This window comes from Mus musculus, chromosome 4 (assembly GCF_000001635.26).
Source record: "Mus musculus strain C57BL/6J chromosome 4, GRCm38.p6 C57BL/6J".
In the NCBI taxonomy this organism is placed as follows: domain Eukaryota; kingdom Metazoa; phylum Chordata; class Mammalia; order Rodentia; family Muridae; genus Mus; species Mus musculus.
In genome coordinates, this window is record NC_000070.6 from 48,212,626 (window position 1) to 48,229,268 (window position 16,643).

The 16,643-nt window shown below is 39.5% G+C and overlaps 1 protein-coding gene and 1 non-coding gene across 3 annotated transcripts in view; both read right to left on the minus strand.

Annotated features, from left to right (window-relative positions):
• Erp44 (endoplasmic reticulum protein 44) overlaps positions 1-16,643 on the minus strand; it is an 88,925-nt gene that overhangs the window by 21,915 nt on the left and 50,367 nt on the right. For both annotated transcript variants that reach the window (NM_001355184.1, NM_029572.3), the window contains 2 exons: positions 6,718-6,902; positions 5,456-5,571 (listed from right to left, as the gene is read on the minus strand). In NM_001355184.1, the coding sequence (NP_001342113.1) occupies positions 5,456-5,571; positions 6,718-6,902 (301 nt within the window). The remainder of the gene's footprint in view (positions 1-5,455; positions 5,572-6,717; positions 6,903-16,643) is intronic.
• On the minus strand, positions 494-590 carry Mir1958 (microRNA 1958). Its single transcript, NR_035484.1, has one exon. It is a non-coding gene; the product is annotated as a microRNA 1958 (primary transcript).

Genomic DNA, 16,643 nt, shown 5'->3' on the forward strand with positions numbered 1-16,643 from the left:
ACCACTGGGTGTGATGCTCTCTCCAAAAGCCATAACTATCTAACAAAAACTCCGTTTGTCAGGCTTGGAACACCTTCCTTCTAGTTGTTGATAGGAGTTGAGTTGAGAGAGGACCTAAATAATATGGGCTTCTGTCTTTGGTTGCTCCTTAGAACTTCAAAGGATGATCCTGTTGCTGAAGACACTATACTTTAGATACAGGTCTTGGAGGAATCAAGCTGCAACTGACCTAAAAGCCCCCTCCCTGAGGACCTGCTCTCACAGTACCCGAAGGTGCTATGTAATCGCCAAGGGAGGATGCAACAGCCCCACCTAGCTATAAAGCCTACAAACCACACAATACCAAGCAAGGCAAGACATCCCCAAGTGTGTAACAGCGGCATCTACTCCCTAGTAAACAAAGCTGTATAACTAGACTTACGACCTGCATAATAGGAAGGAATCTATGTTTTGTACTGCAACCTAGCCAGCTATCCACAGCTGGTGAGGTCACGGAACCTAGAAGAGAACTTACTGCTTCCACTTTCCTATAGAATGCAGTTAGAAATTAAACTATAGGAAAGTGGAAGCAGTAAGTTCTCTTCTAGGCTCATCACTAAGACCATTACAGAAATCCACAACTGGTTAAAATTCAGAAAAAAACTGGCCATGAAGTACCAAAGCTAGTTGATACATCTCCAATACAACCCCTACACTAAAGTAGCTCACTGAACACAGTATAAGAAGGGGGCAGAAAGACTGCAAGAGCCCGAGGACTTGGAAGCTCTGTTGGGTGACTGTGTCTTCTTACATGGCAGGGAAGCTGTACCCATGAAATCTCAACAATATGTCTGCATAAACAAGACTTGCACAATGGCAACATCAATTGACACTGCAACATGAATGGAGAAATATCACAAGGCTCCACCCTAGAAGAAGACTAAAGGCAATTGATTGACGGCTGTTGAGAGAGGAAGGATGAGCCTTTGCTAGGATGAGCTCACTGGCACGTTATCTAGTCTCAAGTGGTCGTCCCTAAACAAATACACATAAAATGGATTCAGCAAGATGTATGTGTTTGTGTGTAGATATATGTATATGTGTATATGTATTTATACATATATATATATATATATATGGAACAATAATTAAAGAAGCAGAGGTTGTGAATTTGAGAGGGAGTAGAGGGACAGGAGGAGTTGGTAGGAGAAGGCTGGGTAGAAATGTAAACGCAGCAGTCATGTGTGATAGTCTAAGAAATTGGAATTAAATAAGTGGGTCACAGAAAAAATGAAATCAAAGCAGACGTCAATGATATAGAAACAAAGAAAATATAACAGATCAGTTACTCTAATAGCTGGTTCTTTGCAATGATAAGCAAGATCTACAGACTCTTGGCCCACTTAACCAGAAGAAAGAAAGCAATAACCCAAGTTAACAGAATCAGAAATGAGCAGGGAACATTACATCAGATATCAAAGAAATACAGAATATTAAAAGGGAATACTTTTTAAAACTCTACTTCATTAAGTTGCAAAATATGAAAAAAATAGATGAATATTTTGATTCATCCAAAATATTAAAATTAAACCAAGATGACACCAATAACCAAAAGAGACCCACAAGAAAGGAGTTAATTGAAACTGTAATAAACTTCTAAGTCTAAAAGGCCCAGTCCAGGTGGATTCAAAGCAGACATCTATCAGACTTTCAAGAGAGAGCTATAACCAACGTTTCCTAAATTCTGCAAAAAAAACCAAAAAACAAAACAAAACAAAAAACAGAAACAGAAGGAAAACTCCAAAACTTTGTCTTTGAAGCCAGTATTATTCTAATACTCAAATCAGATGAAGATACAACAAACAAACAAACAAAAAATACAGACTGTTATCCCTGAGAAACAGAGAGTTTTACCCTCAATGAGTATCAGGAAACTGGATATAAACTTATCACGAAGATTATCCACCATGATCAAGGTGGCTTTATCCTGGAAATTCAGAGTTGGTTCAACATCCATTAAGTCAGTAAGTGTAATAAATCACATAAATGGACTTAAAGATCAAAAAAAAAAAAAAAACTCACATGACCATCTCAATAGATGCAGGAAAAAAAAAAAATCTTTGACACACTACAACATGTTTTCACGATAAAAGTCCTAGAGGCCAGGACTGGAGGAAAAACATATATAGATAATAAAAGCTATATATGGCAAACCTACAACCAATATTATTCTAAATAAAGAAACATTGAGTAATCCCATTAAAATTAAGAGCAAAACAGAGCTGCCCACTACTCAACCACTCCCTTGCAATACTGAGCTATAAGCACTTAGATGGATCAATAGACAAAAAAAAAAAAAAAAAAAAAGAAAAGAAAAGAAAAGAAAATTACAGGTATGCTGTGGGAAGCGGGTGCGGCTGCATGGGCCAAGATGGCGCCCTGGCCCATTGCCAGATCCCATGAAACCCACATGTTTACTACCTTGCTGGAACATGCGCAGTGAAACTGCATGCGTAAGCTGCCTGCCAAGTTAGATTATTCCTCGTGATCCGGATCTGTCAGCCTATCTGTGGCCGACCTGAGCTCGTGCCTAGAGCGTGTGTGATTCCAATTGGATGAGGTGGTGTGGAGCGAGATGAGGTCAGTTGCCACTACTGTATAAATATAGCCCCTGCCTTAAGTAAAGAGAAAGCTGCAAAAAGCTGCAAGTAAGAAGGAAGCTGTGGAGCTGCACGAACCCGTCTTGGTGTCTGTGTCGTTCTTGTCTCTGCGGGTTGGAGACAGTGGCAGTATACTAATAAGAAAAGGAGGAGCCAAATTGTCTCTATTTAGATATCCCCAAAAATTAAATGTCTAGAAATAGTCAACAATTTCAGAAAAGTGGCATAGTGTACAATCAGTAGCTTTTCTCTAGACCAAGAGAGAGATCATTAGCACACTTCCAATTAACAGCATCAAATACAACAACATATCCTGGAATAACACCAAACCAAGGAGGTAAAAGACCTCTACAATGAAAACCTCAAATCTCTGAAGAATTGAGAAAGATGTAGTGTTCATGGATTAGCGGAATTAATATTGTGAAAATGACCATCCTACCAAAAGCAATTTACAGATTCAATGCAAACCAAATCAAAATATCCACAACATTCTTCACAGAAATAGAAGAAAAAATCCTAAATTAATATGGGACCAGAAACAATTCTAGATAGCCAAAACAATCCTGAGCAAAAAGGAATACTAGGGGATTGCTATTGCAGATCTCAAGATACACTACAGAGCCATAGTGACCAAAGAATCAAAGAACAGAATGGTGCTAGCACAAAGCAGACATGATCCAACAGGACAAAACAGAAGAACCAGCAAACACACGAGCACTTGTACCCACGACCATCTGATACTGACAAAGGCAAACGCATCCCCACATTACAGAAAAGACAACATCTTCAACAAATGCTTCTGAGAAAACATGTCGACACTCAGAAGAATTCAATTAGACTCATACCTATAAACCTGCATAGTAGTTAAATACAAAAGTATTAAAGACCTCAGTTTAAAACCTGAAGCACTAAGACTGCTAGAAGAAAACATGGCAGTGCCCTGCAAGGTATGGGTGAAGGAAGGACACTGAACAGGAAGGCTCCATGGGATTGAAGGCTAACAATGGGTAACTGGAAGCTTCTGTACGGCTAAGGACAATCAGTCTGGTCTCACAGAATGAGAAGCTTGGCCAGCTAACACATCTTAAAGAAAATTAATAACCAGCGTATACAAATAACTCAAAAAAACCCTACAAACAACAACAAAAAAGCCAAGGAAACAAATGTCCCAAATTAAAATATGGGTTAGGTTTTTTTATAGAGTTCTCAATTGAAGAAATAAAAATGGCTTAGAAATACCTCAAAAAGTGTTTATCATCCTTAGCAATAAGAGAAATGCAAATTAAAACATCTTTGAGAGTTCATCTCATTGTACACAAAACGGCACAAGTGTTGGTGAGGTTGTAAAAAAAGAAGAACCTCGTTTACTGTTGGATGCAAATTAGCGGAGCCACTCTGGAATCCTAAAAAACCAAAACTACTCCCAGATACAGATAAGGAACTGCAGAGGCTCTAAGGCAAAGGCTAGCTAGCTCAAAGTGTCTGAGGTGGGTTCTATGGCACACACATCACACACAGACAGCAGTGAGGTGAGAGCCCAGGCTGGAGGTGTCCCTGCCCATGTTGTACACTGATAGTGCTCACAGTGAAACACCAATAAAATCCACAAAAGTATGAAAGCTAGGAGGAGGTCATCATCTAGAGAAGGGATCACAACACCTATCTCAATCAGGCTAACACGAGGTAAAGAGCCCCAAATAAAAGAACTTACACTACACAACAGCCAAAGGTAGCTAAGAAAGCCTCCGAGAAGAGAGGGTCAAGGACGGAACCTTGAATAACTACATTCTGAGATAAAAGGAACAACAAGAAGAAAAAGGAATTGTGAGGGGCAAACAAGAGAGATTCAATGTCAAATGTTCTCAAGAGGAGAAAAAAGAAAGGAGGTGATGTCTCAGAGAATTTGAGGGGATTAAACTGTTGGACAATCAAGAAGTCATTTTGCAACTAGTCAGAGACAAGCTTCATTAGAAGAAAGTCAGGTTCCAAGAAACTAAGGGTTTTTATTTGGAAGAATTTGAGAAAATCAAGGTAACCAAGCATAAAATAGCCTTTAAAAAAGTAGAAATGAAAAGAAAAAGATGGCATTAAAGCTCAAGATGAAAGTGGTGAGTTAGAAAAGAGAGGAACATGATTTTGGGAAAAGAAAGCAGTTTCTGTATGGGTCAGGGTGAAACCATGAGAAAGTAGGGAGACCTGATGGATCAAAGTCCCAGAGAGATCTACAAGGACAACCTACAAGAGAGAAGAGATCAATCTTAGAAAGGCAAACTTGAGGCTAGGACTACAGATCAGGACGGAACAGCTTAGCATGTGTAAGGCCCTGGTATGGATCCCCAGCTGAGGGAAGTAAGTGCAGTACATGTACGTGTACCTGTATGTGTGTGGAGGGTGGGGTGTTATTTTGATATGAACAAAGACAACAAGAACTGAACATGAAAGAAAGATATGAAGGAAGGTGATAAAGACATGGGGATGAAAGAAGATACCACACGTACACTTCCTAACTAGAAAGAGAGCATGCTCAGTCACCTGAGCTGTCATGGGTTAACAGTTTACCTGGTATAAGGGTCACTGAATCAACCAAGTAAGAGCTCATGGTTAACTGAACCATTCTTATGTTTTTACCTACATTCTGAAACATAACACAACAGAAAAACAAACAGTAAGGCCCTTAAAGGATTAGTCACATGTATAAATACTAGTTGGTGACTTGAAAAGTTCAGAGGTCATCTTTAGAACATGACCAAATATAACAAGAACTGAACATGATCGCCATGCTCACCTCCTAGCAGGCTGATGATTAATATACTTACCCAAAAGCAGAAAGGAAGGCACAGTCATCATGCAAAATACTTGCTACTCTTTCAAAAACTCTGTAATTTTCTGAATCCTTCTGCTCAAAGTATCCAATGATATTTCTCTTACTGCGCTGTAAAATAAAGCATCCAATTATTTTGCAACATATAAAATTGTAAGAGCATGCTGCTTAATTTATTCTTTATTCTGTAACTCATGTAGCTCGGTTAAAGTTCAGTTAGTTCAACTGAAGAATAATTATGGATGCAATGATAGCATCTAATGCCTAGTCCAAAACTATGAACAATTGTGCTGAGTTAAAGCAATATGCTACAATAAAATATAGATAGCTGTAACTTTAATAAAAACGCATTGAGCTCAGACTCCTCCATGGGTCCTTCACCTGCCTCCACATAGCACTGTATATATTTACTGTCCACTCTCTGTGTAGACAAGTTCTTAGGGCTGTGCCTGCAGGCAAAACATTAAGGTATGGCATATTGTCTTATTCAGGACAAAAAAAAAGGAAAGTCTACTGCTTGCTCTGAAATGGCAAGACTAGCCATCCCTTCGTGTGTACCACAACCTATGGCCTGTATGAGCATCCACAGTGGCCCTTTGCCACTAACAGGACTTAGGGGCTGGAGGACAGCAATAACAAGATAGGCTCATCAGCACACAAGGTTTGCTGTGATGTGAGCCATAAACATCCTTCATGTCTGGCTCAGAAGCTGTGTTCCTCCAACAGCAACCATAAAATGGGAAGTGGCTAATTTATTAACTTGCCACTTGACAGAGACTGGAATAAAGACTAAACACTATAGTTTATGCTTTTGGTGTTTCTGTGTTATTTTTTTTAAATCACTTATTTTACAAAGAAAGGGATTTGCTAAGTTTATCAAGAGAGGTTATTTTATTTCTACACTAAATTGTAGAAAGAGCTGAAATAGTGATTAAAGTAGACACTGAAGGTATCAACCAAGGGAAATGGGAAAATTTTGGTGTTATGTGTTTGACTTAAACTTCTATTTATAATTCTGGTTCCCTTTGCCTATATTAATCAATTAGTGCAGCTTTCTTGTATGCAACACATTTTATCTGAAGTTTGTTCAACATTAGCAATTCCCTTGAGAATGAATCCCAGACAAAGTCTTTCCAGTTTGTATATGTCAAGTATACTGCAGTAACTATAAGAGAACATGTAGATTCTATATTGCATTCTGGTTGTTTGCATTAATTACACAGGCAGTACACACTTCATCCACCATAAGTAACTTACATCAAGATTGGTGACTTCATCTAGACTCTGAATCTCGTGGACTGGGTTACTTTTCTGTTGCCTGATGTAGTCTGCAAGCGCTTTCACTGATCGCTGGCCCCTGTATTCTCTCTTCATCATCATTCCATTACGAAATAATTTCAGGGTTGGGTATTTGCTTATCCTGTACCTCTGGGCTATATCAGCTAAAAGAATATATGAAAGGAAATTAGCTTTAGCACTCAGCCAGGGTGAACCCAATAGTTTAACAGTCAGAAACATTACAATTACTTATGACATCTCTTTTTTTCCCAGTGAAAGAGAAAAGAAAATACTTTATCACTGGTATCAGACCAGACTCTGGACTCACTCACTGCCTGGATTTAAATTCTGAATCTACTGCTTACAGGCTCCATGAACCTTTAATGTGCATAAATTGCAATGCCCTCACTTTTCATCTGTTACAGGAAGGGTGACTTCTATTATAACAAGGTTGTTTCATGAATCAAATGAGACAATGCAAATACATAGCATAGCATGGCACATAGATATCAGAATATAAAAACAGCAATACAATAACTATGCCTTGTGAGGTAGGGTATAAATTAAAACTACATGGCAATTGCAGCATATAAGCTAGGAGGAGGGTGATAAGCAGGAGGTAAATTACATTCTATATCCCACGGCCTTTGCAGTGCTCAGAAAGAGGCAGAAGTACTTACAACATTTGCTAAGTCAAAGCTGCACTGTTTCTCTCCAGGACAAGCATTTAGAGAATACTAAAGGAATATTAGAAGTTAAGGTTGGAGTTCTCAAAAGAGATGGATAAAAGTCTACGTGCAATTTAGATCACATAATAGTCTCGTAAAATCCATACAGGATTTATGAGGAGGAAAGCACAATTCATTAGCAAAGTTTCTTAAATCTGAATTATTAACCCAATGTTACACATTTAACAAAGCCATAGCCTGTCTGGTTTAGGAGCTGATTACTTCAGAGCGAACCAGTAAGTGCATCCATTACAAGAGACACGCTACAATATGGTTTGAGCCCTGCTGGGCAAGGGATGAACGAGAAAACATGGCATGACAATGGGAGCACACGTATGGGAGTCTTTAAATACACAGAGGTCTTCCTAACAGTGCAAAGATCACAACAATGTGGATCAGTCACATATACCTTGACTCTCCAGCACACTACACATGCTCTCTGACAAATAAGCATCTGCAGCAAAACATAGAGACAATGACGTTTAATTAAAATGCTTTAAAACTGGGCTGGAGAGATGATGGCTCAGCAGCTAAGAGCACTGACTGCTCTTCCAGAGGTCCTGAGTTCAATTCTCAGCACCCACATGGTGGCTCATAACCATCTGTAATGGGATCTGATGCCCTCTTCTGATGTGTCTGAAGGCAGAGACAGTGTACTCACATACATACAATAAATAAATCTTTTCTAAAAAATAAAAAAGTAAATAAAAAAGAGGAAAACTGAAAGAAAAGAAAGTAGGAGAAAAATGTGAATGCTATGGAAGAAATTTAGATTTCATTCTAACATTTGGTTTTATAATTCTGAGCTTGAAACCATGTAAATATTTACCATGAGTATAAAATATTTAAAACATTAATACCAGTATTGCTGCTTTGAAATTTAACAGATATTTGGTAGATAAAGTATTTGATATCAGTAATGTCAGTAAGAATTAAGAGTCTCAGCCTACGGGAGTAAAATACAAAACTGAGAAACACTTCATGCTATCAGCCTGGGCAAAGAATGTTTGGATAAGACTTCTGAAGTACAGGCAACAGGAGCAAACAGACAAACGGGATTATCTCAAACTAGCTGAAATATCCAACAAAGGGGAGACAGAACATGTAGAGACCATATGCAGTGGATAGGCACGATCCCCGGTTGAGGGATGGGGCCACCCACCTACTTCAAAAATATTAATCCAGAACTTCTGTCAAAAGGAACTGCAGGGATAAAGAATGGAGAAGAGACGGAAGGAAAAGCCATCCAGAGACAGCCCCACTTAGGGATCCATCCCATCTGCAGACACCAAACCCATACACTATGACATTTGAAATATAAATAAATAACAAATAAAACACACACACACACACATACACACACACACACACACACACACACACACACACACACACACACATACACACACACACTGATGCCAAGAAGCCCTTGCTGACAGGAGCCTGGTAGAGCAGCCCCCTGAGAGGCTCTGCTAGAGCCTGATCAATAGATATGCAGATGCATGCAGCCAAACATCAGACTGAGTGCAAGGACCCAAATGGAGAAGTTAGGACAAGGACTGAAGGAGCTGAAGGGGTTTGCAACCTCATGGGAAGAACAACAATATCAACCAACCAGACCCCCCCTGCCCCCTGAGCTCCTAGGGATCAAACCACCAACCAAAGAATATACATGGAGGGACCCATGGCTCCAGACTCATGTGTAGCAGACGATGGCCTTGTCAGGCATCAAAGGGAGTGGGGAGGCCCTTGGTCCTGTGGAGGCTGGATGCCCCAATGGAGGAGAACACTAGGGCACTGAAGCCAGAGTGGGTAGGCAGGTGGGGAAGCACCCTCATAGAGGTGAGGGGGGGGGGAAAGATGGGGGTTTGTGGAGGGAAAACTGGGAAGGGAGATAACATTTGAAATGTAAATAAATAAAATAACCAATAAAAAACCCACACATATATAAAACAACACACACACACACCACACACACACAAGCTCTCACCAAGCAAACAGAACAGTTTTTAAGAGTTACAGAGGCAATCTATTGACTGGAAAATATATGTAAGTTAACACTGAACAGAGTCAACACTCAAAATGTATAAAGAATTCAAAAAAGTATACTGTGAAAATACAAGTAACTCAATTGAAAAGTGGGTAAAAGATCTTAATAGATAGTTCACAAAAGTAGGTCTATGTAGGTATATGGGGGAAATGCCACCACCACCAACCATGGGGGAACTGTAACTTAAAACCACAAGGAGAGACTAAGACCCTAAAGAAAGAAATATTGTATTACCTCAAAAGGAGCAGAAAACCATTCAATAAAATTCAACATCCATTCACACTTCAGAAATAGAAGTGAATGGCTTCCTTTATCTGAGAAGAAGATATTTAAATAAATACCAAATAACTTGATGAAACACTAAAAGCTTTTGCCACTGATGTCTGCTTAGACTTTTAGTGTAATATGCTGGCAGGGGCATATTTACATTTTAAAGAACAAGCACGCCAATCTACAGCAGGTGCTTCACTGCCACACATCTACTGCTTCACTATAATAACTAGCAAAAATTGAACATTTTTTAAAAGTATATTTTTAAAGATATCAAAAATCACAAAAGCCACAATGACTAAAGAAACTGAAATGTCCCCCAAAGAAAAGACCCTTTCTAGATAGCCAAGATCACAGCCACATTCTTCCCTAGAGGTTTCCTTTTAGAAATTAAATCGGCAGTTGCAGTTTAGGACTCGGTGTTACTCCTGCAAAAGCAAAAGAGACAGAAGCCATGAAGCCTTTCCCAGACAACACTCCTGGCCCAGCAGAGGAGCCTGCGAGGGCCTAAGACACAAAGCATAGTCTCAACGGGCACTTACTGAGTGCTAGGGCAACCCAGGAGACTGAGGGTGGGTGTGGAGGAGAAGCAGGCAGAAAACAGAGGAGGGCTGCTCTAGCCTGGGGTGCTTAGGGGACAATGTTTACTCAGGCAAGGAACCTGTAACCCTGAGTCAGGATCACACACTGCCACCAGGCTTGACAGATTTTGGAGTCCCATATAGACAAGAAAGCACTTTGAGGTTAAATACATTTTGGGTTGTTTTTTAACAGGGTCTCACCATGCAACCCAGGCTGCCCTCAGATTTGCTATGTAGCCAGATTAGCCTTGAACTCATGATCCACCAACTTGTATGCACCATCATACCTGGCAAGATCATGGGTTTTTATGACAAACTAGGAGAGAGGTACTTGTAACATACACAAGAAACAAATGATCATATGGATAAAAAGAAAGAAAGAGAACTGCATTTTAAAAGGACCATCAAAAAAAATAAGTGAACTAAAGAAATTGTTCAATTTATGAATCACAGATGGCCAATAAACATAAAAACATGCTCAGCTGTCATCAGGAAGCTATTGATTAAACTACCAGATGAAGGTTTTTGTCCACCACATTGGCAAAACCAAAACTAAATCCTCAAAATCTATACTGAAAATATCAAGCCCTACAAAGACCCTGTCCTGTACAACTTAAGTGTATAGTCAGAGTTAATATAAATGAGGTGAGTGTCTAAGTTTCCAGCAAGGGGTGAACATATCTGGTCTTTATTTTACTCCTACCAAGGGTCTGGCAGAAAGGATTTGTGACAGACTAGCACAAAAATGACTAGTCTAATAGGAGTAACCGTTTTATTTTAAATTTGCAATCTAAGAACCAGTTTGAAAATGAACAGTAAAAGATTCTACTAGAGACAATATAATGTTTTCAATTTTCTTTTTGTAAAATAACATCTTAATTAGTTCTTTGAGAATTTCATACAATGTATTTTGATCATTTTCACCCCTCTCCCATAACTTCTCCTAGATTCTCCCCAAGCCCTACCTACCTAACCAAACTGCATTCACAGTTTTGGTCTCTCTTGTTTTCCCCTTTTAACTTTCTAAACCTGATAAATCAATGAGTGTAATGAAAACTTAATACACTAAAAGAAAAAGGTTTTATACAGCAGAGGATACTAAGATCAGAGAGACCCTGAGGGCCTGCAGTTCTATTAACAGCATTTGAATGCTATCCTGTCTGTGATAGCTTGGCCAGATAGCTATGGGGTTGGACTTTGAAAATATTCACCCAGCAGGAACAGAAGTACTGTAAAGAACTGCTGCCCGACTCCTGATATAGGCTGCCAGAGCCTGTTTCCATACTCTGTCATTATAACCATCAGGCTGCCTTAAAAATCTGGTTATGAAGAAAAAAGTTACCTAATATTTGAAGACTATTAGGGGACTAGTCAGTGAGTTAATTCTCAAACATCACGGTAGCAGGTGTGCTGCACAATGAGGTAACTTTTAATTATTAAGAAGAAAAACCCTTAAAATTACATTGATCAGTAAGTCCAGACATAAAGGTGACTTTTCATAAGCTTTGGCCAAACGTGATTTTAAAATAATTACAGCTTAACATTTTAACAATGTAACAAAGAATGACTTCAGGGGTATAATAAATGCTTTTTAAAAAATTAACTAGATAGATCAAATGTTAAAATGGATGTCAAAGGAATTAGAAATTTCAGGAGGTTAATAACTTCATGACTAGAAAATTAGCATGTACTTTGCTTCAATGGTCACTAAGTTTTCCTTGATGAATTCCTCCTACCTGTCTCACAATACCCAGGAGGGTTCCAAATAGGGCAAGTATGTCATCTCTTGTCCCAGCTATGGCCCACTACTATTATCCAGGTCAGTCCAAGGAGGCATATGGTTTCATCAGAAGGTTCTCACTGCAGAACCCAGGAGAAGGACAACTGCTGTTTCCGTATCTCTTCCTATTCTCAAACCATAGTGCCCTAAAACAAGCATCCTCCCCAAGAAACACCATCAAATAAAACTCCAGACAGAAACATTAAGTGACCTTGAGGCTTACTTTCCCCGAGTAATGCAGTGCTGGGTGGTTTTCTATATAGTTGTTTATTTTCCAACTATTTTTACCGGGACCAACAGAATTCTGTCTTACACACATGAGCTAATTATATTTTTTGCGTTCTTTATGCAGGATTTATGTACAGGTCTCATAAAAGCTTAATTTTAAATAAGGAAGGTTCAAGTAGCACTGGAAGACAGACAGGTAAGAGTAACTTGAGCATATGGTAGCATATTGTCTAATTCAAGGACAGAGAGCATTCCAAAAAATGCTCATGGGAGGGTAGATGATTCTGCACTGACCAACAAACACTGAGTGTCCCTGCTTAATGCCATACAGACTGTAGCCACTGGAGGTCAGTAGAGAACCTGGTCCCACCAGGGGCAGACGGACAGGACCTTCCATAGGGAAAGGCAGCACTAACATCAGAATGGTGAATTCTATTCCCACACTCTCAAATGAGGAGACTGCAGATGGCATGGATTCATGTTCTGCAGTACAGGCAAAAGTATGTTTGAAGCATGTGCATACACACATATACGTGGAGATACAAAATATGCATATTTGACAAATGCTTTTAGAAAAAAACTATAAAGAAAACTAATCACTTGTAATCCAGCCACCATTATTAACTATTCCTAGTCTCTACAGAAAAACCACTATTAATATTTTAGTTTTTATCTTGCTGACCTTGAATAAAACCTACTTAACTAGCAATGACGTTTTAATTGAGAATAAAGCAAATTCTCCAGCCAGTCAAACAGGCAAGTGTGCAGTCAATCACTGCATGGAGACATGTAAACGCTGACTCAGCTGGCATGAGTCACACGAGATCCTGAGTGCATTTCCCTTCCTTGTAAGACACACAATACTTTCTGCATGTGGAGATAAAATAGTTCCTTATAATCAATGAAGTTAGATGTGGAAAAGTACAGAAGAAACTCCTCACATGTACTGTTAGAGACCTGAGATAACCAATTTAAAGTACCAGTGTACCTGTCATGCTCCAGTTATTGGTGGGCATTCAATAATCCATTCATCTATTCAATTACCACAAGTGAACAAGTCTACCTGCTAGATACCAAAGTTGGTAAAGATCACTACAGAGGTGAGGCCCATAGTCTTACAAGGCTCACATTTTACTGATTTATTTATCGAGACAGTATTTTACTATGTATCCTAGCCTGGATGCATAGCCTGGACTCCCCAGTGTAGGCTAATAAACTATATGGCTGGCCTTGAACCCAGAGATTCATCTGCTTTTGCCTCCGAAATGCTGAGGCTGAGCATAAGTGCCACCACACCTGGCCTTCTATTTTATTGCTACCACTGTAACTAATGTAACTACTTCCAATATTACCCCTGTCTACACAGGACAAACTCTTAGAAAAGCCTTAAAACCCCCAACAAATAGCATATACACCAAAACCATGTTTCAGTGTGGAGTTCCTTGGTATAGTATAAGAAGCTGTGATTCTTGCCACCCCATCTAAGGAATACACAACAGCATATATCCTGATTAGAGATGTAGTTTCCCAAGTCCTTTAGACAGAGAAGAGGAGGAAAACTGTCAGAATAATGGCAAAAACAAGACCTGACATCCTGCTCTTCCGTAGGACCAGTAAGACTACCTGTTCCTGTCGGCTCGGGGACAGAGACAGTTGGGACTGAGTTCAATTTCTGTTTCTTTTCTAGTAGTCATGCCTTCATTTTCCTTTTTCTCTCCCTATTTTCCTTATAGTTCATTCATTTCCTACAATGAGTATAGCAAATGAAAAATTTTAGGAGCTTAAAAGTGAAATATAAGTTCTACATTGGGGTTGCAATAAAATGAAACAGTAGGTGGGCTTCCTGATGGAAGTCCAGCTCATGTGCTAATAACCCTTTCAGCTGCACAGAGGAGAGCAGACAGAGATAAACAAGGGTGTGTGCAGGTCATTCCTGAAACACAAGTGCCGACTGGGTGGAACTACTCCACCTCCCAAGTCCTCAGCACGGAACTGAACCTTTCACACAATGTCCTTACTAAGAAGGGTACATAAGGAAGTGAGGTTAAAGGCAGAACAGAAGGCTGCCTGAGTTGCCAGTGGGTAGGAGAGGAGCTCCACGGAAAAGCAAGCAGCAAACCAAGTGAGTGGCTCCTGGAATATGCACTGAAATGAATTTTCAAGATAAACCAACAAACAGTCTTCTAGAGAAGACTTCCCCACCTGTTTTTAGAGATGAGTAGGTGCACTGCCTTCCCAAGAACGTCTTTAAAATACCCGTGTGATGCTTCATTTTTTTTAAATGGCATTTTATTTCTATACTGGCTTGGCTTGTAATTCTGTTGTTTCTCAACTTTATAATCTCACCTCATCATCAATCTTAAAGTGGGCTGATTAGAAAAGTGAAGATAGCATTTACAAATATTTCCCCAAATGGACTGTGCAAGATTCAGCTCAGAGAGATGTCACCTTTACGCATACCTGCCACACCATAGTGAGATCTTCCTCACACGCTTACCTGTCACCACACAGCTTGAGCTTACAGCGGAAGTACTACTTTTCCTTCAAGTTTATATCATATCCTGAGAGGCTTCCTTCCCTACCCCATCAGAGTAAGCTATGCTTATCAATATAATGCATCACATAATTAACACTGCCCCTTCAGAGAAGTTAAAACAGCATACAAGTGTATTTTGCTATATCTCTAGGACCAGTCACATGTCATTACAGAGAATTGGCACTTATGCTCTGGTTGAGTAAATACCACTAGCTAATTCAAAAGACTGTGGTGACCATAGCTGAGGCAATGTATGTAAGAACAAGCTGAACTCCACATGAGCACTCAATGAGCAGGCTCACCAGTTCATTTAGCTAGAAACTTTTCACAGGAGCCTCTCCAATACACACCACTATGACTCTGGATGAGACGTCTGAGTGAAGCAGTTGAGTCAGAACAAGACAGACAGCGTGAAGCACAGTGACAGGCCAGAGCAGACTCCCAGAATACCTAACAGGAGACTAATAGAGTGAGTCGTGCAGAGTCAGGATGACATCTTGATTCTGCAAACACCTTGCTAGGAAACGGGTCCTCTGACTCCACAGAGTTAATCCCAAAGCACGAGCACATGAACTTGTCTGTGCAGGATATGGTAAGGAGACACTGACCACAGGAAGGAAAACTGACTTTATTTGTATAGAGCACAATTATTTTCACTAGAAAGCTATGCAAATTCTAAATAAAAACTGCTGGAATTAAATTTCAACACAAAGCAATACAAAAGTGTTAATTTTAATCCCTACATATTAACAAAAAATGCAAAATTTTAAAATTTAAAAGCCAAAGCCATTTATAAGAGTATCAAAAACTGAGACATAGTTAAAAATAAATCTTACATCAGGCAGTGGTGGCGCATGCCTTTAATCTCAGTACTCAGAAGGCAGAAGCATGCAGATCTCTGTGAGTTTGAGGCTAGCCTAGTCTACAGAGCAAGTTCCAGGACAACCAGGGCTATACAGAGAAACCCTGTCTTGAAAAATAAAAACAAGTCTCAAAAAAGATGTGCAAAGCCTCGGTGTGGGAGGAACCTAGACAAACCCAAACTGAAAAATATTCTACAAATTATATAACCAATACTTCTTGGAATTGTCTAGGTTCTGAAAAATAAAGATTTTTTTAAATGGCCATAAAGAGCCAAGATCTGACAAGTCACTACCGTAGCCTGGACTCAGTGGAGAGCTGGCCACATCTGTCAGAGCATACTGAGGGCACTGGCCACATCTGTCAGAGCATACTGAGGGCACTGGCCACATCTGTCAGAGCATACTGAGGGCACTGACAGAGTCCTCACATAAGATGGCAGCGGTAGAGCCAAGTAAGTAAGAAAACATACACATATGTGCGCACATGCAATCAATCTAAAAGTAAAATAGTCTAATGTAGGTTGTATGAGTATCAAAGTACTATATGTAGACTGGAAAATGAGAAAAAAATTGCTGAAGCTGAAAATATTTAAATACATTGAAAGATTAAGAATGTTTGTGGATCAAAAGACTTAAGATTACTACAATAGTAACTTTCCAAACTGCTCTCAATGCAGTTAACTCTAATTAGAAACCCAGGATCCCCCTTTGTTGTTAGAAACTAACAAGCTGTTTCTAGGATTCATGGAAATTCAATCCCACTAAAACAGTCAAAGCCACTCTGAAAAAACAAGCACAAAGTTGGAAGATTTATACCGCTTGTTTTCAAGACCTTCCATAAGCTGTAACAACTCACAACATGCAGGATG